The following is a 23,419-nucleotide window of genomic DNA, read 5'->3' on the forward strand; positions in this document are numbered from 1 at the left end:
GAGAAAATAAATGAGTTTTTGAGGTGTTATCCAAGTATTTTCTTGTCCTAGAACAGACGTGATTGTTCAATAATATATCACTACTAAAATGTATAGAAGAGAGGATTGCAAGCTGAATTCCTAATGCTAAAAGATAGCGACAGTGACCTTAGTGTCGGTCCATATTCCCCTACCTATTTTCCTGTCCTTCTTAACTGTTCTTTCGTATTCCTTAAGCGTGTTTCCTTCTGCCATCTCGCCTGTGTAGCCGACAGCGTTGGCGAGAGCCAAGTCTTTGATTCAGACTGGAACCTGCCTGTTTCACAGGGAGGCTGGAACCGAGATCAAGAGACATCCAGCTTGCTTCCAACAAGTCTCCTGGCAGACAAGATACCGGAGGGGGGGAAGAAAGAGCAGACTGTTCCTTAAAAGCAAGCAGGCGAGAAATAGCAAGAGCAGAATAACACAATGTGCTCCTTAAAAGTGCTCAGATGCAGTCTCGTCTAGCTTGAGAGCTCAGACCCGAAATCAGCCATAGTGGCTAATTATGCGGTGCACACACTGCTGGTTTACGGTGCTGGAAACTCTAACAGATGGATTGCACTGCCTAGAGAAAGTGGGGATGGCTGAAACCCGCCATAAAAAGTCAGAATAAAAGGTAGGTTAACGAGTTGTTGCTAGGTGATCTAATCATTTGGTCCCTTTTCCATTGCTGAATTTCTCTTATGGTGGTATTTATTCTTATGTGTGCTCTGTACGTTGCGAAGGATACATTAAGTCAGTGCTTTCTGGGGTGTTCTTTGGCACGAATTTTTCCTTGTCTTTGGTTCCTTTCTTGCTCTTGGTTTTTTGTTGTGTTTTTTTTTTTTTTCCCCTTCAGTACTCTGTGTTTCTCTGACCTCATTATTATTTTTGAGCTGCTTCTGTGATTTGACATTGAAAACAGTTATTCCAGCAAAAGCAGCACAGCGTGTTACTCAGGCATTACAAAGTGTCAGATGGGCACGATCGGGGCTTCATCTCGCAGCCTACGAGGCGCGGATCCAAGTTATTACAATTAAATGGAAACTTTTGTTAAATAAAACTTACTTCTCATAGAGCTGCTCATCCTCCTGACAGAGGTGCCGTGCTCTACTTCGTGTCACCCAGTTACAGGTACAAAACACAGAACAGAAAGAGGCCAAAGCAGTGAGCCGTGTGAGGGCATCAGAGGGAGGCAGCATGCAGCTGATTTTCTGCTGTGGTGGTGTCAGAGGTCAGTTCAGCAGTAAATGGGGGAAGCTGGGTGACGTTAGCAAGTGCCCTGCAGCAAAGGCTTCAATTTTCTTTGTTTTGCAGGTCCCTAAAACTATTTTCAGCAGAGATGGAGACTCCTGTATAAAAAAAAGTTGAGCATGCTGAGTTGCTTTTCAGGGTTTCTTTTGCCCCACATTGGAGGAGCTGAACCACAGGTGCCAAAACTGCTCCTCTGTGTGCTTTGAGTCTATTTGGCACAACGGCTTAGCAAGTTAGGCCAAAATGTGGGCTGAGATGTGCGTCTCAGCTGAGCACGAGTGATCGTGTCAGCAGGAAAGAATCTTTGTGTATATGTGTCCCTTCTAACCAGTCTAGATTTAGCCTCAGGTTGCTGCAGGGGCATGAGGTTTCTCATTCCCACCTGCATCTCAGGCTCTGTGACCACAGATTTCCCCAGTACAAACAATACAGCATGCATGGGAAAAATCACTGCTCGGGAAGGTGGTAGCTTGCTCTTGCTGTAATTCAGAAGCATCACTGGAAGGAGTGGAAGCCCAAAGCAGCCTTGCAGCAAAACTGCTTTTCTCCTAGGTAAAAGAATGGCCACAGAAAATAAAAGTGGTGAATGGAGAGTGATAATTCTCTATCACAACTCATAGACTTCAAGTTCTGGATTTTCTGGGGTTATCTTGCTTCTGTGTCGTTGCCAGTCCTGTGCTGAGAAGGAGGTAGAGGTTCTTAGATCCCCAGAAACAGAACATGTTTTAACAAATGACCCCTTTTTAGAAAAAAATCAGTGCAAGATACAAATAATAAAAGAATGGCTGATTTGTTTGAAAGTTTTCCAGCCGAACAGTAGGGGTTATGCAAGAGTCAGCCTGGGCCCAACAGAGCAGGCATTGAACCAGGTCTTGTAGGAACAACTGGACCCAATACCCATATTATGTCCAGTAATAGAGGTTTTTGTAGCACAAGGACTTTAATGTTGTAATCTTAATGGCTAGAGGTAACAAACCAATCTGGCAGGAAAGAGGAAAAAACGAAGTCCAGAGCAATTAGAAAATCTCTTTTGTGGCTTTTGAGCCTTGCCAGCCACATTTGTGTCTTTTTCCAGATGAATGGGGTTTTCTGTCACTGTAAGGCGGCATTGTAAAGTAACAGGCTTGAACTAATTGTGTCCTGTAAACCTATTTAAAATAATCATAATAATAATAATCAAAGATTTTTGAAGCCCAGACATGCGTGCAGTTGGTCCAACCAGAGCCACGTGGGCTGGCACTTGAGCAGCAGCTTGCGAGTGGGGCTTAGCCGGGTGCAGGAGCATTTTAGCAAAAATAAATGGGTAACACAGCTCTTCTGAGGGAAAAGTAATGAAAAGAAGTTGTGGGTGATTGCCACTTGGAGCGAGGTTCTCACCTTCTGCATCTCTACACCAGTTTCAGCTACCAGCAGGTGCTTAAGGGTGTCTGTTCTGACCCCGATGGAGAACAGCTCTGGTCCTGAGCTCCTTGTGGCACTTGGAGACCGAGCTGGTAGGCTTGCATGTTCTCATCATGGTCTGCTTTTTCTCTCTCAAACCCCACAATTATTCAGGGGTGGCGGGAAAGGAACAACATAATCCATTGTTAGATTTACAAGGGTCTCTCCTGACCTTGTTCTAACCTGAACAGAGGGAGGTTGAGTTGTGATGCTATCCCAAGTGCTGTCCCCAGAGGTCTGTCCTTCTGCTTCAGTGCTCTCAGCTGGAAGAGACAATGGCTCATTCTTTAGCAAAACCTTCTCTCCTTTTGTACCCCCGCTTGTAGCACATTGCCCTAAGCAAAGACTTAAACGAAAAGGCATTAACTAATTACAGTCTGTAGTGGGAAATTCATGCACTGAATTTTTTCCCCCTCCCCAAATCCCCACTTCCCTTGAAGCAAGCAGTGTCTCCTCGCCTTCTCCCCAGCATCCCCCAGCCAGCCATGCGTGGCAGACTTCAGCCAGCAAGCACTGAGTGAGCTCAGCCATGGCAGAGCAGCCAGTGCAACGCAGCCTCCATAAAGAAACCATCCAAGTTTGTGGAGTTTGTGTCCAGGATGTGGATTATACGTCCCAGGACACGCTGTGTTCATCCAGCAGGCCTGGCACCCTCCTGAAAGCTGGGTGTGAAGCTGGATAGTGTTGTAATTTAGTGATAGCCTGTAATGTATAAGAAAATGGGGGATGTGGTTTTGCTGTGCCTTATCTGCGAGTGCTTTCCCTGCTCTGTAGGTGCTGTCTGGCCGGGGTTTCACATTTTAGGGCAGTGCCCCAAGCCTTTCATGCTCGCGCTGCCCTGTGCAGCATGCCAGCAGAGCCGGCTGGGTGCCACGGTGGGGAACTGGCTGAAGAGAAACCCACGTCCTCCTGCCAGCCTGCTTCTGGGGCTCCTCACAGGCAGGAGGAGGGCTGGGGCTTTAGGGGGACTCTCCCCAAGCATCTCATCTGGAAAAGGTGGAAGGTTTTAGCTGCACAGCTCAGATCCGCACATCGGTTTGATGCCCATAGTGCTACAAAAAGTAGTCACAGTGACCCAAAAGAGGGGTGTTTTCAGCCTCTGAAAGTATCATGTTGAAGCACATTGCTTACTGCTGCTTCCCAAGTGACGTTCCTTCACATTTGGCTGTTCTGTGCATTTTTTATATACTAAAGATGTTTGCATGCAAATATTCTTATGTTAAGTACGTGACTGAATGTAGGTATTTGCATGCTAAAATGTATTTTCATAGTATCTCTTCCTACAAATCTTGCTTCTCTTTGTTCTTCAAACCTGAGAAAACCTTCCTCTTGGTGCCTGTTTGAGGAATGGTGTCCTCAGCGTGTTTCTGAGCCCGACTCTGTGTATGAAAATGCAGGCGTCGGATTTTCTGCTTTTGATCCGCTTCTGTTTGTGTTTACAAATGCTTATCAGTTTTTTTTAATGATGTTTTAAGTGCAAGACATGAAAGTTGTTTTTTCGTTCCTAATGTAATGAGCTTTGGTGAGAATCCTTGCTTACAATTGTATGCAGAGGAGACGAGCTAAAGCCCTGATGTCTGCAGCAGCTGAAGCCGCAGTCCAGTGCCACCCTTTTCTGATGGTTTGCTCTCTTTGAGGATGAACTCCAAGCACAGGCACTGGCAGAGATCTGCTAGCAGGCTGCGAATGGGCCAACAGCATTTCTCTAAAGTGAAGCTATGGGATGCTTTGGAAATGCTGTAATTAAGGGATGCCTTCGTTGGAGCTGGGAGGTGAGCTCTGAGCCGATGTTAAGCAGAGGCCCCGTCTTCTGGATGTGTTCTGTTGAAGTTCAATGTGTCAGGAAGGAGAAATACAATAAAAAAACATGTTGGGGGGTGATGAATGTGATGTAAAATGAGACAGGAAATGTTGTCATAAAATGTATAGTGTGTATTTTGGATTTCATTATTTGTAATATTGTTCTGCTGTGGTTTTTATTTGAACTTGAATAGAGATGGTTACAAAGTACCAGAGGTCTCATTAATGGTTTTTAAACACTTTTCTACAGTTTTTCCTTAACTTCCTAATTATGGTAATTATTCACTTGTTCCACTCTCATTTTAGACATCATTCTGCAGAGTTGAAGGGAACGGTTATTTGCGTGCAAACTTGGAAGTTGCATTCAAAGTTTTCCATTTAATTGCTAATCACTCTTCCCCCTTTCTCACTTTTTTCCAGGTGAAGGCCATCATCCGCAGAGCTGAAGCATGAGTACGGATGCCAGTCAGGTGGTGATCACTACTCCTCCCCCTGCCACGATGCCTCACAAAGAGAGGTACTTTGACCGCATCAATGAAAATGACCCGGAGTATATCCGGGAGAGAAACATGTCTCCGGACCTGAGGCAGGACTTCAACATGATGGAGCAGAGGAAGAGGGTCACTCAGATACTGCAGAGCCCTGTGAGTAGGATTCGGGATGGGGCTGAGAACTAAAAAAGGTTATTTTCTCAGATTTCTCATTCATTTGCTGAGACTTTAAATAAATAAATAAATAAATAAAATTATGTCACAGTTAGCTAGAATAACTCTGGACTGTCTTATAAGAAGAGCCATGAAGCAGATTATCCAACGTTTTGTTTGCATTGCTTTTTGTCTGTGAACAAACAGTCTTTATTGTGAGTTGGTTTTTGTTTTTTTTTTCCTCCTGATGCTTTTATGGCTTTATGCTTCATTACAGCATTACAAAAAGATCTGGTTGGCTGCAGGGTACTTAATTAAAAACTTAGGCTCGGGGAAGAGAGTAAAGGAGTCACCGGTGAAATAGGAACAAATTACTGCATTGCTAGGAGTTCTGCTTCCTGGTTTGGAGTGTGAACCTATCATTTGCATCAGGAATGCTTTAATTAACGTTTTTAATGCAGGCTACAGTCGTTTAAATGCTAGACTGTGCATTATTCTCATGTACTTGGGGGCGATTGTACCCATACGTGGCCGTATTAGCACATCTCTAGTGGTTGTCTAAGTTCAGTACTTGTGTAGACTGCACGTAACACTTAAATCTATTGAACCACCCTCAGATCAGTTTTAATTCATATTGTAATTTATGCATGGTGTGGATTTAAGCTGATGAATGCATTAGAAAGTAATACTGGTGTTTTGAAGCCACGGGGAGTAAGGGCTGTGCGAGGGTGGGGGCGTAAGGTGAGTGATGCAGACAGCAGGGCGCAGTGGGGTTAAGCTGCTTCACGGATCCTTCCCTGCTCGGTTCCTCTGTAAGTTGGGGTGTTTCTTGTGTCATTTTCCTGAAGCTTTTCCATATGTAATGAGATTGCAAACAGCTGTTAGTAATCACCCTATTATAGTCATCCATGAATAACAGGATTGTTTGCTAAAGTGTTGTCGTGGAGTGCCTCTTGGATCTGTGCGTTGCTCTGGGTATAATGTGAACCTGTTGACTAAGGAATTTATTGCTTTTGAGTCCATTTGTGCAAGTTTAGTTCTGCAGCCAGCCCCTTTATTATAAAGAAAATACTCCAAGGAGGTATTGCATAATGCTTTAATCACGATAAAATTATGTTAAACACTCAATTGTAAAATGTGACCGGCCTGCTCCTTCCTGTTAAAATACTCCCATTAAAAGTAGCCAGGACTCATAGCAAAGACTAGATAGATCCTCGGCCTGTTTAGAAAGGGCAGGGTAGAAATAAGTTACAGAGGTCTTGTTTGGGCTTGTGTTTGTGGCATTCCTGGGTTCTTCCGACAGAAGCTTTGAGTCTGCTGGGCGTAACTATTTGCTTAGCATTCGGGGGGACCATTTGCTGCATCTGCCAAGTGTAATAAATGTCTCTTTGCTGCATTCTCTGTTTTTTTTTAAAAGAGGTGAAGTGTCATCATGCAGGTTTTAGGAAGGGATGAGGAGGTGCTACCTCTGAGTCTAGGTAACTGTTTTAGCAGACGGCTGGAGGACGAAGAGCCACCAGGCGGTTGTTGGTGTCCTGCTGCAGGAGAAGCTGAGCCCAGCGCTTTTGGGAAGTGACTGCTTGGAGCTGCCAATAAGTTGCAAATTTTTGTTTTGCAAGGGAACAGTTGTCCAAATAAGCCAGGGGCCTGCTGGCTGGGCGGCTGTTGGCATCTGGCAGGGAGAAGACAGGGACATGGAGCCGAGTGTGTGAGCAGGCACAGAGAGAAGGTGCCTGAGCTACCAGCTTCCTTCTCACCATGTCTCCTTCTGTTGTCTCTTCTCGAAATAGAAAGCTTGAAGGAATGCTGCTAGGGTTTCTCTTGTGAGGAAATAAAAGCATTTGTAATACAACATCTGTGACTGAACATCCATCAAGTGAATTTCATAACTGATTTGGAGATAGAAACTGCATTATTTCTTCCAGAGTCTGGCTGCAATGTGACACAATGTTCTTGAGAGTCAGGACTGAAAATTATCATCTTGTTTCCTCATAAATACAGTATTTTTCACAAAACTACCAGAAAGCATGTGTCTTCTTACTTGTCTGCCTAACGCAGGTCCAGGATTGCATTGAGCATGCTTTTGTTGTACAGCTACGGAATTATAGAGCATTAGAAAATTGCATAAAGCTTCATTGCTCCTCTGGTTTACTCCAGTTGACGAGTAGGAATTGGTTTGAAGGTGTTTTGGAAGAGGAGGAAGAGAGGTTATCAGACACAGTTTCATGAAGAGTCTGCTCACTGGTAAATCTTCACCCGGTCTTACATGTTGATGTATGCACTCAGATCGGAGAAATAGTCATTGACTCATCTCCTGGCACGTATCAATAACTGGAGTGTACATAGCAAGGATAATGCCTTTCTTTTCTAAAAATATATGAGCATGTATGGACTCGAGGTGAGTTTGAGTGAAGACATACTTTCTCCAAACAAAGAATTACGGTATAAACCTAAAGGGTTAAGCACTGCCACACAGGAGGAAGCTTTGGTACTCATATATTGAATTAACAAGCCTTTTTCTTTGTTCCCAGTAGGAAAATCTACATCCCTCAGCAAGAAAATAAATTAGAGAATATATTTCAGGAACCACTGTATATTTTGAGCAGTGTGTGTTATTGTAATGGCTACAGCCCTGACCAGACACCCTCAGACATCAAACTGCTGCATCTCTCTGATGTGCCATTTGATGCACATATTGATGTGCAGTCTGACTGCTCCTCTCTGATGTGCAATTTCCCTTTCCTAAATTAAATAATTTAAAGGCTACCGAAAAGCTATTCTCATTACCTCTGATGTTTGTTAATGTCTCGGAGCCTGTTTGTAATAACTCTTAAACAAATCATAGGAGTTTTGCAACGCTGCCCACGAAGAATCTCCTGACATTATCAGTGATTTCTCAGGCATTTGCCTGATGCTGCGTGTAACCCATGTGCGTCTGAAGGCCTGCACAATCTGATGGCACCCACATGTGTTGTTCTGTGTCTGTCTGGTGGAAAGAAAGTACATTCAGCCAGGTTAGCCATGTCCAGCCTGATAGCATCTGGAAGTACCACTGGCCATGGTTTTAATAGAAGAGCATTTAGGTTTGGTTCAGTAATGTCTGCAAGTTCAGAAGGTCTGGGTACTGGGCTTACTTTTAAAGGAAAGGATACATTTTTGCAGTAGACTAATTTCATTGCTTTACGTTGTGTCTGAGATACTTTACCTATAATAAATAGGAAAAGCTTTTTTTTTTTTTTTTTTTTTCAATTTTCACGGTTAACTCCAAAACTAAACCCCGTTTTGTTATTTTACATGCTAAACAATCATATTCTGCTTATACAGAATAACTACCTCTTTCAATGAGTAAACATCCATCTGCTATATCATCAAAACCCTAATTTAAGCTGTGGTATGCAAGTGCTCCTGGCCTTCCTTTCTTTCTGGCATTTTGCTGGTGCCCTTGCCATGGCAACTGAAAGCTTAAAAAACACTTTTTTATTATTATTATTAAAAAAAGAAAAGGCATGAAAAGCTATGATTGCCCAGCTATCCTGTATGGAGACGGAGTGGTCACTTCATTATTGCATTGTGGGGGCCTGTGGGGCGCAGCAGCTGCCTGCCTGCTGAGTAGGGTCAGGGTGGAAATGGGAGAGGGTGCAGAAATTTACGTGGCATATACACAAAATAGAATTAAATGTATTTCATAATTTCACTATGCAAGGAAAAAGTAGTTACATTTATGTACGAAGCAACGAGCTGAATGGTTGAAACACACAAATGCCTGGCTATTGGCATTTAAATGCCAGGTTTATGTTTTGAGCTTACCCAGGAACGTTTCTTGTGGCTCATCGAGGTGCACTGAGCGTGCCCTGGCCGTCTTTGCCCATGAAACATGTTTGGTTTGAGGCTGAGAAGCAGCTTGCTCGCAGGATCTCATCACGCTTCGCTTTATTTCTGTGCTGGCTGGGAGCGCTTATCAGGCCCCTGTGGCCCCGCAGGGCGATGCTGCTTCAGTGCCGCTGTTGCATAACAGCAGTAATTTGGTTGTGCCCGTCTGTAACACAGAATCAGTTTCCTTACGGTTAGGTTAAATGTCCTTCTGTCCCTTGTCTGTCCTTCCTGCCCCTACATGTGCCTGCCCCGGCTGGTCCTGCCCGACCCAGTCCCGCGTGGTGGCTGCCGTAGCATGCAGGACATGGGCAGACTTTTCTTCTTGTAAACAAGCAAATAAACCCACACTCCGTTTTTTTCTGGTTATGTTGTGTTTTTGTTTTTTTTTTTTTCAAACCATCAGTTCAGAGATGAAGGATAGTTTTGTGTATTTACTTTTCCCCCCAGGTTTTCCATTTGTCTGGCTTGCTTTGCTCTGTATCGGATGAACATCCAGTGTTTTCACAACACCGCTCCCTTTTGAGGCAGTTTATTTTTTTTAAATACCAAAGTCCATTCAGTTGCTCGTGCGTTTCAGCTTACAGGGCTCGTTCCCCATAAGTTCAGAAGCCCTGTGGGTCCTTCAGGAGGGCTGCCCACCTCACCCATGCCTTGGGGCCCCTGGCTGCACCAGCTTCTCGTTCTGCAGCTCCCTCATCTGGCTTTGGGCGTCTCTGACATCTTCGTGGCTTTCTGCTGGGGAGGTGTGGACGTTTCCCCTACCCTCCTCTCATTGAAACTTTTTTTTTTTTTTTAATCGGTGCTATTTTCTGTTATGTTAGAAATGAAAGTTACCTTTGACTCCTCTCTTCCTCCCATGTTGCTGCTTTCCATTTAGTTTGAACTCAGGTCTTTCGTTAGATAGAAGTGCCAATGTTTTCCGGATTGAATCAATAAACATGTATTTTTATTTCTAATCTTCCTGTTGTTGAGCTGCTTGGGTTTGGGTTTTTGTTGTCTTGGTAGGGGGAGGAGGGGGTGCAGATCCTGCTGTAAGGCATCAAGTCAGTCTGGTGAGCGAGCAGGAAGAGGGGTTGCCAGTGCAGCACAGGTAATGAGTGACAATTAAAAGGACTTGTGCAGCTCTTAGCTGTGCTCACTTTTAAGTCTTTTTTTTTTCTTTTTGGACATTTTCTTCCTGGAGACAAGTTGTTAAATAATCCTGTGCTTTAGCACGAGTTCCTAACAGCACCTGGGAACTCCTAGAGAGCAGTGGCTGCTGGCTGCAGGATGCACCCTGTGCTGTGCCCTGGTCCTGGGTTACCTTTGTACCCCTCCTGCAGGTGTTTCTTCTGGAGCATGGCCCTCGCTGGCATGGAGCAGGAAAAACCAGCCCACACCAAGCCAGCTGCAGGTCTCTTCTTGTCCTTGGGGTCGCTCAGGCCCGTCCAGATACCCACACACTTCCTTGCAAGTGAAGAGATCATCGCAGCTGTATCCAATTCCTCACACTTATTAATAAGCCTGTTTCTTTCTGCATTAACACCAAAGCCTCTCTTACTACTTTTTTTTTCCCTCCTAGAGTTCACAAACACTTGTTGCTCTTATCTCCTCCTTGCAAGCCTTTACTCAGTGGCGGTTTTTTGCGGCCAGCTCCACCCTTCCCCACTCGGGCACGGGTTGTTTGTATCTGCACGGCGGGCTGGAGGCAGCCTGGTGCAGAGCTGCTTTCGCCAGCTGCTCTCGGTGAAGCTCTTCCTCCCTGGGTGCTGCAGTCAAGCACCAGAGGCAGGTAGGGTGTCCGTGCTCTCCGGAACAAAAAATACCAGTTAAGTTTTAAAAACTTTTTGTTAATCGTAGTGATTTGGCTTGGAGACTGTGGGTGCGTTTATAGATAGATAAGTCAAATTATACCCTGTTAAAATATATATAAATGCTTTGGTCAGAAATGGGCAAAAGAGGCTAAAGGGATTTCTTGAATCTTTCTTCAGCTTTTAGGCTAATAGTGCTGTTACTCAGTGTAGGAATCTCAGAAATCTTTTCTAGTTCTTTTCATGTAGGCTGAGGTACCGAACAGTTGGGACCTTGCTCTTATTAGCCCTGATAGGAACATGTGCTTTTTCCTCTTTGTAGTTTGCTGTGGTGTGGGGTGTCTGCAGGTAACCTGCATGTGAGCCATTTCTCTGTCCACAGGGGAATTCTTTTTCTCTTCATTTTGTTTCTACTTCTGTTGAGCGGATAAGTCTCATCATATACATCCTTAAATCAACGGTAAACAAACAAGAAACGACATAGAAAGATACTACTTATAGTATAAGCCTAAATACTTATGAGCCTGCATGCTTCATGACATCCTCAGAGAGCTGTCTGCCAAGATGAAGAGATTAACAGAAGTTTTCTAGTAAAAAAATATCTAGCAGAGAACAGCAGGGCTATAGGTTATTCTAGCAAGCTAGTTTTTCTAGTTGTCTGCTTCTGTTGACTGAAAAATACCAGCTGTCAACCAGTTGCTTTGATTCTTAAAAGCCCCAGTTTACACTGTCAGCTCATACGTGAGCTAAATGGAGGTGAATGAGTCAGAACCAAAGCCTGCAACTTCGCTGCTGAGTTTCAGAGAGCCCTTGCAGGTGTAGGCTAAAAGACTTTTGCATCTAAGCTGCTTGAGTTTGTGATGTGCATTTAAAAGATGGTACCGTGCTCTGAGCTGGGGTGCCCTCTGGTCGTCCAGGTACCGTGGCTTCGAGAACAACCTCAGCTGGTACTCGTGGAAGTTGGGCTTGCAGCCGGTGGCTTGCCCTGGTCAGATGGGGAGGTTGTCCAGTGCCAGGTGATTAACAGCTCTAATCACCCTGCTGCTGGCCCTGCACCTTGTCTGAAGAGTGGCTTTGCCTCCTTTCCAGCGGCTGTCCTGGACCCAGCTTTGATACCAGGGGCTGTTTTCTGTGCAAACTGTCATTGGGATGCTCAGAGTACTGCTCCAGCACAAAAAAGATCTGAATCCCAGAGCTGAAACTTTCTCCTTACTGAGTGCTGCTGAGCATACAGCTGAATAACATAAATTTGTCATTCATCTGGCACTACATTTTTTCCTGGGTCAGCATTTTCTTGTCAAGTACTACATCTGAAATTACTAGCGACCTTTCCACTTGAAAAATTGCTGTTTTGTGCTGGAGCAGAGCTTTTGTCTCCCTTTGGAAGACACCCCCTGTAGCATGTCCCTTGTGGGCAGCGCAGTGCCAGCGTTACAGCCCTGTGAACTACAGCAAACCAAACCACTGGGGCTGCAGATGGATTTTCAGAAGCAGATTATTGCTGCTGAATGGGTTGGATCCCAAAATCAGAGCCCTGATTTACAGCAAATGAACGCACCAGTAAATGTCATTCATTTAATGGGGAATAGCTGAGGTAAATTGTTCTCCAGAAGCCTGTCAGGAGCAGAGGAAGGCTGTGTCAGCACGGTGGGTGATCACCTACGGGCATGCAGCGGAGCACGTGGAAGTGGGAAGAAGCCTAAACACAGCAGAGGGGAGTACTACGGGTCTGTAGGCGTGACTGGAAGGTAGGGAAATATGCCTAAATATGCATGGAGGAATGCGTGTGAGTCACGAGCGTGACACTGAAGGCTGCTGTCTACTAGATAATGTCACTGTGCACTGGCACGTAGATAAATGGCATACCAAATTTTATTTGTATTTCAACATACCCACACCTGCTTTGTTCATCCCAAACCACCATGTTTGCTACTTGCCTGGGTTTTACCTGTTGTCTGGTATTTCTGAAATTACCTTTAAGGAAAGTTTGTGTTATGAGCGACTTTATTAAACTATAAATCCTTATTTTGTAGTAGTGTTAGTGTGTAAAATATACTCCTGTTTGTACTGGAGTACAAAACTGGGAGCAAAAGAATGAAAATAGCATGATCAGAAAGCAAAAGAATAAAAATACAATATAAAATAAAATTGTTCCATCAAAAGCTGTCCAAAATACATTATCTTTTTTTTTTTCTGCAATAGCAGTAATATTTCTCATACAAGTTGGGGGGAAAAAAAGTCTGGGTATGACTAATAGGAATTTACTGTGAATGTTTTTGCAGATCCTTTCTATAGCCCTTGTTGAATTGAGAGTGATTTAATATAACACAGATAACTGTTTTTCCCCATCTCCTCCCAAGCAAATACTGACATAAATTTCATGAATTCTGTCTTCTACATGGCCCCCATGAGACTACAAATGTGCAATTTCCTTATATACAGATTATAAACAAGAGTAGAAGAGTATTTCAGCCTTCCTGAGTGTGAAGTGGCTGAGCTTTTGTGCAGGGGCCTCTTTCAGGAACATTTGAGGAGTAATTGCATGTCTTGGAATGGCAGAGCCTGAAAATGAGGGTTAGTATTACTTGTCGGTGAAATATATGGGCCAGTCGTTGTCTCTGCTATCTTAATAGATCACAGTAACAGAAGGAGAAAATGCCATAAAGCTGTAGCCACATTATGAACCATTAGGAGAAAACAGCTGGTTCTGGGAAGTCTGTTATGGCAGGGCAGCGGTTGTGTTGTGAAGCTTAGGCAGAACATGAAGTGAACTGCCACAAAATCTCTTGCTGGTTTATTTTGTGACGTATTTTTGTTGTTGTTGTTTTAAAGCTTTCTGTAACATCAGGAATATGATGTGCAAGGGGATAGGAAGCACCTCTGCTATTTTATGCTTCTTGTGCTTTCAAGAAGGTTGGTAAAGCATAAAGATTGGTCCTCAGCTCCTTTCTCTATGCAGCTGTGAGCTATTTGATCACCAAAATCCTTTCTTCTAGCTATGTGATACATCCCTATTTCTTATACAGAGTTGCATAGATCATTCGTGTCTGAATTTCATCTGGTTGCAGTGACAGAAGTGCTCAGGGCCTGGTCCTGACCTGCCTCAGCATCTCCTCCAGGTTGTCACAAGCGATGCTGACTCTCCTGCTTCCTGGCCTTGCAGTTTTGGAGTTTGTATTTCCAACTTGTTCCCCTGAGATACAGCAGTGTGCATTAAACACTCAGAGCTGCACTTGGATTTTCAGAAGAAATTGGGCTTGGAGTATGTAAAAAGCTACTTGCTGCTGAGTGCTCTGCAGATCAGTTCCTGGGCATCTCAAAATGAATGTCCCAAATTAGTGGAACCGTCTGACCTCTGCCTCTTTGCTGTTCTGTGAAAACGGTGATAGCACCCTGCTTCACCTTAAAGGCGTGCTTGGGGGATTAGGAAGTCAGTGCTTCAGAAGCATTTGGATTTACAGTACTTATCTGCCCCAGAGAAAATCTTGTCAGATAAGTAATAATTGTTATCGCAACAGGGTCTGAACAGCATGCTGAAAAGGCACAGGGCCACATGCTGAGCTGTGATGAGGGAAAAAAATACTGAATTTCTTCTCTAGTGAGGGCTTGCCACCATGTGCTATGTGAGGCAAAGGGACAAAACAGCTGCGGTAGAATGACAGGTTGTGTGCAAGGCAGGCAGAGAAACATCACTGAGAGCCTGGCCTCTGGCACTGTGGGCTTTGCAGCCATGTTAGGACCAGGGATTGTGCTCACTGTTTTGTTAGTAAGTGTGGCACCCACCTTCTTGCTTGAACATGGGGTCTCTGATACTGATGGCCGTCCATGGAGCTGAGTTGGGTGGAAGGGAGTTACCTGTGGATAGACAGGGGGTGAGAGTGAGGAACACCAAGTGGCTTTCCCAGTGCTGAGGGAGAAAAATCTGACTTTGCCCGTATATCTTCAGGCTAGCAGGGAGCTGGTGAGCTGTTCTGTGGGCATGCCGCGTGCATCTGGTCTGCTCTGAGAGACCTGTGCAGCAGATCACTGAGTAGTCAGTCCACGCGGATTCTTAGAGGCTTTTTTTGTGGAGATCTGGTAAGTCTCAGGTACACGTGATCCTGACAAAATTACTTGGAGAAAAAGAGCACAGGTGGCTGTGCTTGAAAATTAAATGTAGTTGTGGATGCCCTGCTGCTCAACTGAGAGGCCATATCAGGTAGAGTCCTGCAGATGTTTTGGGGATCTGGCAGCAGCACCCTGTTCATCAGCAGTTCTGAGTATACTAGAGTGTGTTATGAAACTGGATCTTTCCCAGTAAAGTTGGGTGTTTTGGAGGAATGAATTAAAATTCAGTGAAGGAATTGTGTTTGCCTTACAGAACTGTTTTCCTTTTTAATTGAGACTAAATACTCTACCAAGGCAGGCAAACTGAAAGGAGCAATTACATAAAGGGAATAGCCTGGAGTTATAATAGGAGTCAGCTGCATTGTACAGACACCAAATGTCTCTCTGGAATGAACCAGCAAGAGCATTCGCCATACACCTAGCTGGTGGTGTGCGCAGCCCTGTGTGCTGCGTGTTCAGACAAAAGCTCGAGGATGCTGCCAGAAAATAATGAGAGGGTTAGAAAATATAACCCGTAAGGAAAGTTTGAAAGAGCTGAATTTATTTCATCTAGAAATGTCAAGGCTGAAGTAGTCCTAAAACAGGCGTTTGTTAGGAGTAGTGGTTTGTCTGCCTTCTGGAAAGAACAGGCTTTGTCCACAGTGTTAAGTATATTAAATCTGGTACTGTGAAAACTGCTTCATAATGTATTCTGCATGAGTTTATCTTGTTGGGGTTGTGGATATTTTATACTGGGAAAAGAGGGGAAGGGCTTTTCCCTTGAGGAGAAGGAAAGAAATAGGAAGTGACCTCCTGACATTCCTTCTAGTTTTTGCGTGTCTGCGGTACTACTTCAGCGTGGATGAACTCCAGTTTTCCATTTGTTTATAACTTTATCAAATTTGGATGGATTTTCAGAAGGATTACTGAATTTAAAAGAAAAAAATATCCAGCACTAAAAGCAACATATCCTGGTCAGATTTCAACAATCTCTTCCAAAACATGGAGTGCCTTTAATTGTTGATACAAACACTGTTGTTAGCGTTTACAAAAATATATTTTACTTTGTGTTCTTCTAGGAAATAGTTAACCCTCTGTGACCAAACGCCTTCCCCCTCAGCTCCCCAAATTGCCAGTACTTAGGATACAAAGCTTAGATCAGATGGTGGAAGTCTGGTGAGGTTATAAGCAGCTAAAAACAAGGTCTAAGGGGAAGTGTCATGTAACATTAATAACAGGCAAATCTACCAGCCCCACCTATAATAATCTTTCTTCTATCAAATCCAGGTTTCCTTGATGATTGTCAAATGTTTCCACAGGCTTTTAGAGAAGATCTGGAATGCCTTATTCAAGAACAGATGAAGAAGGGCAATAACCCAACCGGACTGCTTGCGTTACAGCAGATTGCTGATTACATTACAGCAAGCTCTTTTGCAGGCTTTTCCTCATCTTCACTCAGTAAGTGAGCTATGCATATAATGGACCCTTTTCCTCTTCACTTTTATTATCACCAGTGGCTAGCACTGCTGGGATCTCTTCTTTATCTGAAAAAAAAGTTCCATCAGAGCCTGCTGAAGCTGTGAATTAGTACAGATGGTGGTCTTAACTTTCCTTTTGGGCCTTCTTTCTCTCAAATGCTTTAATTTGTATGATATCCAAAATGTTTTGAATCTTCACACTTGGTTATTTTAGAATTTGCTAAGAGGAGTTACATTGAGAAAGAGAACAAAATTCTGTGCCTCGCTATTATTAGCAATTTAACATGAGCATAAACTGAGATGTGAAGTTGTTTGTTTTTCTGCTCTTGCATGTAAGTTGTAAAAAGGAGGAACAGCCTGCCGGACTGGATTGTTACCCAGACATCTCCCAGAGTTAAAAACAGCTTCTAGTATGCACTATAGTTACAAAGATGTCACTGGGATCTTCCAGTCTTTCCAAGTCCTGCAGCACTGAAGTGTTAAAGTCAGTTTAAGCTCTGTGGGTGGATGATATGATACGGGAGCTTACAAGCCTGAAGTACAGTAGCAGCTGTCAGCATTCAGCATCTTTTGAGAACTGGTCCTAAAATGGCTCTTTGGTGTTCCTACAACAAAACAAGTGGAAGAGAACAGCAGAGAGCTCAGATAGCCTTATCTCCATGTCTCTAGCCGGTCCTGCAGGTCCAACTGTTGTCTCTGCAGCGTTTGCCCAGGGACTTGGACAGGATGACTAATCTCAAAGTGCACACTCCTTCTGTTGCAAACCAAACCCTTTTCCCTCTAGTAGTAACTAGTTGCTCTAGTAGGGTAGTAACTTTCCCTGTAAGCAAAGGCAGTAGTTCTTAGAGGGGTATCATGCTCTCGCAAAAGGGAGATGTTGGCCTTCACGAGATGTTTGTGCAATCACAAGTCAAAGAAATTAATTGATTTTTATGCCTTCTCTGTTAAGAGATGATCTAGCAGTCTGACAACTCTTGCACTAATCCTAATTCCTTCATTAGGACTAACTTAAAGGGCTCTGACTGAGACATCTCTTCAGAGGCTTAATTTTGGGGTGTGGTTTCTACTCTCCTAAAGTAACAGAGGTTTCAATAAAGACCTTAGAAATCCCTGGAGTACAGGTCCAATCTAATAATTGCTGTTATTGCTATACTTACAATTTAAATATACTGCTTCTGAAAGATCACGACATAGCTAGAAGATACCTGACGTGCCACCATCTTCATCTGTTTGTTTTTCAGGCCATGGAATGGTTACCCCCATCAATGATCTACCTGGAATAGATACCTCCTTGTTTGTTAAGGGAGAAAAACTTACTCGTTGCAAGTTAGCCAGTTTATACAGATTGGCTGACTTGTTTGGGTGGGCACATTTGCCAAATGCCTATATCACAGTAAGTATTGCAGAGAATAAGAATTTTTATTTGGGATTTCAGCTATTCAGTCAAATTAATTTCCCCCCTAATAATATAAATTCAGAAATATGTCAGTAATCCATTTGTCTTTTTCCTCCATTGCAGGTCAGAGTAAGCAAAGAACATGACCATATTCTAATCATTCCAAGAGGTCTGTCCTTTTCTGAAGCTTCAGCTTCCAATTTGGTATGTAATTCACCTGCAGTAATAACCACCAAGGCTCAACCTGTTTTCTAAAATACTTTTGTGGCTGCTAAAATGGACCTGAACTATAATAATGCTGTTTGTTGGTTTTGTTTGTTTGTTTTATTGTTTACCCACCAGATGCAAAGCTGATTAACTGTTTAGATAGTAGCATCCTTAATACTTAACATTTCATTTTGGGTTTAGCTTTACCTTGTGTTGCTTTGTCTCCAGCCTCAATGTAGAGTAGCAAAGTTTTGTTCTGTCTCCTGAAGCTAACCAAATAGCCTCAGCAGCAACCTTTTATAACCTGACAATATGATAATGCAGGGGAAATCACTCTGTAGGAGTAGTTAGTAGAATCAGCTCCTGTGTTTATAAGTAGGAAAATAAATTGAATAATCTTCCCTGGGTTTAACAAAGGAGCTGGGTAAAGCTACAGGTTGGCATTTAGGAGCTGGTAGCTGCTAAATCACACATATTGTGCTGCAGAACCTGCCATATGTTCTTCATGTCAGTACGTATCTGTAAAGAAACTATCTCCAGTTGGAAGAGGGCAGCAGGTCAAGATAGATAGCATTGCACCAGCAGACACAGAACCAAAATAAAAATGTGAGAAGATGACCTGATATGCTATTATTCTAATGTTACTACAAATTTGAAAATTCCCTATGAATTTAATTTTCTTATTGGACATTTCTCAGAGCCTGAAGTTTCTTCAAATTCAAAATCAGGAAATCTTAATTAAATTAATTTTAAACTGCCAGAAATGAGAACGCCTCGCTTATAGAAAGTCAGTAGTAGTGGTTTATATTTGTATGTCATTTATGGGAAAATATTGAAGGTATCTTTTCTCCTTTCTTGCGTGGTTGGAAGATGCTTACATAAACATGCGAAATATATTTACAGGTTGAACAAAATCTTTTCTTTCACATAGCTGTTTTCTGTTCCAGTTGTGATTCCAGTTTTTAAATTGCTGAGACTCTTTTAAATGAAAGGTCAGCTAGACAAAGAGTGAATGATATGATATATTGGGTTCTTGTCTTTTACTTCTTCCATGGTAGGAGAAGTAAATGCTATCAAATGCTATTAGTGTCTTGGATGGTAGAGTGGTTTAATGACACAGACTGATGGCTGCTCTACTTTTTTTCTCATGATCTGAGCCCTGAGTATGTGAGGACCAAGTGAGAAGGAGAGGGCAGTTCTCAAATAATTGTGGTTGTCACAGACTTTTTAAATATTATTCCTTTGCTTGACTTTTCCAGGTTAAGGTAAACATCCTAGGAGATGTAGTTGACCAGGGGAGCACAACTCTAAGTATTGACTCGGCAGGATTCAGTCCGCATGTGGCCATCTACTCCACGCGCCCCGATGTCAGGTGTATAATACACATACACACCCCTGCAACAGCAGCTGTAAGTCTTCCTCCTTCTAGCATGGAGTAAAAGAAAACAGGTTTACCTTATGAACTTGGATCACCTTTCTGTAGCTGAATCACTACTCATGGAGGTTTTATTTTTGTTTATAACATCGGCTCTATGCTGCTTTTTCTGTTTTTATTTTAAATTTAATTTTTTTAAAAGCTGATTCTGCAAGGTCATGAAATCAGCAGAGTAAGAGGGCTGGGGCACTACGGTGAAATGAATAAGAATAGGCTGATGTACAGACATGATGGTGCTCAGGTTGAGGAGGTTACAAAATACAGAGTTTACTCAGGGTTTATTTATATCATCTCAGACCGTACAACGTGCTGTATGCATCATCATTTACATTCTGCAACTGCGTTTTTAAATGGCTTAATTATTAGTTATGCTCGGTTTGGATTTACCCTACTACAGAAATATTCTAGTTAAAATATATCAAAAATGGTTTGTACAGCAATGATAAAAACATAAGGAGACTTGAAAAAAATGCTTTGAAATACAATGATATGAAATGTATCTATTTACTTTTATATGCATATATAAGCATTCCTTGACTACAGACAAAAAAAGATAATGGCTAAGTTCTCTCCTGCTAGCTTTTTGAAACCATAAACAAGGGAATGAAATATCTAGTGGGAGCATTATGTTGAAAATTAAAGGAGGATAAAATTTACAAAAACTAACTTGAGATAACTTGTCTTTTCCTATAATCAACCTGTCCCTAGGTTGTGTAGCAGCAGCTCTCACTCTGTTGCAAGTTAGAGCAGTTTAAACATAGAGGTATTATTTCTCAACTCTCTTTTCTGGCAAAGATACATCGTACAACCTGCAAAGACTTGGGTGGTTAAGGTGTGTTTTAAGAGTTGTTTTTTTTTTCCTAATTATCATTACTTCATTTTCTCGAAACAGGTTTCATCTATGAAGTGCGGCATCCTTCCAATATCTCAAGAGGCTCTGATTCTGGGAGATGTTGCTTATTACAATTATCAGGGATCTCTTGATGAACAGGAAGAGAGAATTCAGCTTCAGAAAGTTCTTGGACCCAGTTGCAAGGTATTCAGCCTCATTCACGCTTTCCAAAGGCAATTTTCATGTTCTGTGCCAGTTTCTACCATTTAACATTAGTGTCTTCATTTACTAGGTATTAGTCTTGAGAAACCATGGTGTGGTAGCACTAGGAGAGACACTGGAAGAAGCATTCCACTATATTTTCAATGTGCAACTGGCTTGTGAAACACAGGTGAGAGAGAATATATTTGTATTTAGTCTTGCAAAAGGTGTGACTCAAGATAGCTCAGTATCCAGCCCATTTATCACAGCTGAATGTTGTGTCAAGGGAAGAAACTTCTCCCTGTGATCACAAAGAACTGTAGAACCTGATAAACAAAAGGTCTTTAGAGCGCAGGTACAGGGTTGCATGTTTAAAAATAATTTGAATCCCCAGATCAGTTTCTCCCTATTGTCTAACTTTAGCTGTCCTGTTGGCCATCCGGGCATTATTTGTAATCTGTGGGGAGAAACCACTGAGGTGTCCTCGCCTTTCACAGAAGCCTATCCCCAGAAACATCATCACTTTGCTCTTACATGTTCCCCAGCACGTTCCCAAGTATGTGTTTGGAGGGGAGGTGCAGATGGCAGTCTCTCCTCCCTCACCCTGCCATTAATTTTGAATTCAACTACTTGTTCATTTTGAAATTTATATTAAATTATTAATTAATATAATTAATATTAATTATATATTAATTTACATTAAATTAAAAAATTGTTACTGTTGTCATACAAAAAGACCTTTTCGGTGTACTCTGAGAGTTAGTGTTTGTGTCCACTCCTTTTGGAGTGCAATTACTAGTAGATACTATCATCCTTTTTAAGTAAGAATCACTTGCTTTATATTTTAATACATTTTTGCACAGAAGAAAACTAGCATGAGAAATAGCTGCAGCTATATATATGAGTTTCTCCAGTGCATCCGGAAAAGCAGTGACGCCAAAAGCACTTCCACAAACAAAATAACGCTCATTGATGTCTTTAGGTGCACGCGTTAGCTGGAGCAGGTGGGATAGACAATCTCCTACTACTGGATCTGCAGAAGTTCAAGCCTTCCACACATGCTGTGGCAGCAGCTGGAGGAGGTGGAGTTAATATGGCTTCACAACAGAAATGGAAAGTTGGGGAACAGGAGTTCGAGGCACTCATGCGGATGCTGGACAACCTGGTGAGCACACATGTGGGGCATTGTCCATGCAGCCTTCAAAAGCTGTTGAGTGTAGGGTCAGCTTCTGTACCACAAATGTTTCTTTCTGGCCTTTTTTGTGAGCTTGAAAATGAAGGCAGAATGACTTCTTATTGTATATTAGATCTCTTCTGCTTGATTTAGTTCTTACTATGTCAGTGTACTGAAAGTAGTATCCTGCCCTGATAAGAGTTTATAATCTGTTGATCTTAAACTTTATTCAACCCATCTCACAAACGTTTGCTTTTTATAGTGGCCTACTAGTGAAAATGTTTTAAATGCCACCCTATTAAATAGATGTAGAATATTTCCTCTGTTTTTGTTAATAATTCTAATATTAGGAAATAAGACTGATTATTTGAAATGTCTGTTCACTACACTATGAATTCTGGAACAGCCTTTTAATACAAATAGAGGGAGAAATGGGAGAGTGTCATGAACTAGAATTGTCATTGTGCAAGATAGGAGGACTTCATGAGGATATTCAACCAAGTCACAGCCTGAGCAGGAAGGTCACCCAGTAGCTGTGTATTCACAAAGGCAGCAGGAAGGCCAAGTGTGAGTGGGGGACCTGTCCAGCTGCCTACCTGCAGGGTAGTTTAAGTGGGTCTTCTGAATGTCAGAACAGTAGGAATGAATTACAGAGAATACCACTAGCCACTTCTCTGAAAAGCTCAGTGAGCCTATTCAATGCATACAGAGCAGCACAAAAAGTTCATAAGTACTTTAGTTATTTTTTTATGACTTTTTTTCTTTATAATTATTTTCTCTCTTTCATTCTCCGTAGGGATACAGAACTGGCTATGCCTACAGGCAACCATTAGTCAGGGAAAAACCCAGACACAAGAGTGACGTTGAGATCCCAGCCACTGTGACTGCCTTTTCGTTTGAAGATGATGCAGTCCCACTGTCCCCACTGAAGTTCCTGGCGCAGAAGCAACAGAGGGAAAAGACAAGATGGTTGAACTCCCCCAACACGTATTTGAAAGTGAATGTGCCTGAGGAGTCCTGGAATGGAGAAGCCAGTCCCAGGACCAAGATCACGGTAGGCCGATGCTTTGGGTAGTTGCTTTGTTTTTATGCTGCTTGAGAGAAAGCAAACTACACGCAGCTTTTTTGAAGACATCTTTAATGGGATTAGCAAATCAGTTAATCAAGCAGGCAGAAATAGATTTGTGGAAGGTTTAGTGACACCAATGTTAAGGGCTCCCAATGTTTTGGGCCTTGCCATTGTTTGGAAGAGCAACAGTTCATGTTAAAATATAATGATTATATTCCCTTTATAACCCATTCCTCCAATTCCTTTTTGTGCTATTAATTATTGGCCAAATATAGTAAGGTTTTAAATCACATGTGGGCTGCTCTCGTATCAACAAGTTTTAATTCTAATTGAGCAACATGGTGGGAGATGTCCCTGCCCATGGCAGGGGGTTGGCATTAGACGATCTTTAAGGTCCCTTCCAACCCAAACTATTCTGTGATTCTAATTCACCTCTGTGAATTGAAGGAGAGAGAGAGAGAGAGAGAGAGAAGTGGGAGGGGACTCTGAAGAGTCTGGTAATGTTATCACTTCTAAAGATGAACAAGACTTTTCCTCCTGCTTCCACTGTGTTTCCAGCCTGGGGAGTGGTGGCAATGTGTGTGTGGAGCACGTTATTTGCTGTTGGGCTACTCCCAGATGCACGATGCAACCATCAAAGCATCAGCTCCTCCTGCTGGCAGGCCAGCAAGCTTCTGCACTTAAGTTTGGGAGAAATATCCTCAGCAACAAATGTAAAACCTTTCTACAAAGGAAGAAGG

At 42.6% G+C, this 23,419-nt stretch overlaps 1 protein-coding gene across 5 annotated transcripts in view; it reads left to right on the forward strand.

The window, feature by feature from the left end:
• ADD3 (adducin 3) overlaps positions 1–23,419 on the forward strand; it is a 98,282-nt gene that overhangs the window by 67,871 nt on the left and 6,992 nt on the right. For 4 of the 5 annotated variants that reach the window (XM_084290065.1, XM_084290069.1, XM_084290068.1 and 1 more), the window contains 9 exons: positions 4,915–5,138; positions 16,207–16,345; positions 17,607–17,758; positions 17,885–17,965; positions 19,228–19,377; positions 20,296–20,439; positions 20,528–20,626; positions 21,419–21,601; positions 22,407–22,664. In XM_084290065.1, coding sequence (XP_084146191.1) covers positions 4,944–5,138; positions 16,207–16,345; positions 17,607–17,758; positions 17,885–17,965; positions 19,228–19,377; positions 20,296–20,439; positions 20,528–20,626; positions 21,419–21,601; positions 22,407–22,664 — 1,401 coding nt within the window. In that variant the 5' untranslated portion in view covers positions 4,915–4,943. Of the gene's footprint in view, positions 1–4,246; positions 4,467–4,914; positions 5,139–16,206; positions 16,346–17,606; positions 17,759–17,884; positions 17,966–19,227; positions 19,378–20,295; positions 20,440–20,527; positions 20,627–21,418; positions 21,602–22,406; positions 22,665–23,419 lie in introns of all 5 variants that reach the window. The other variant, XM_084290067.1, reaches the window with a different exon arrangement.

The sequence above is a fragment of the Netta rufina genome (assembly GCF_964035555.1).
Source record: "Netta rufina genome assembly, chromosome: 7".
NCBI lineage: Eukaryota > Metazoa > Chordata > Aves > Anseriformes > Anatidae > Netta > Netta rufina.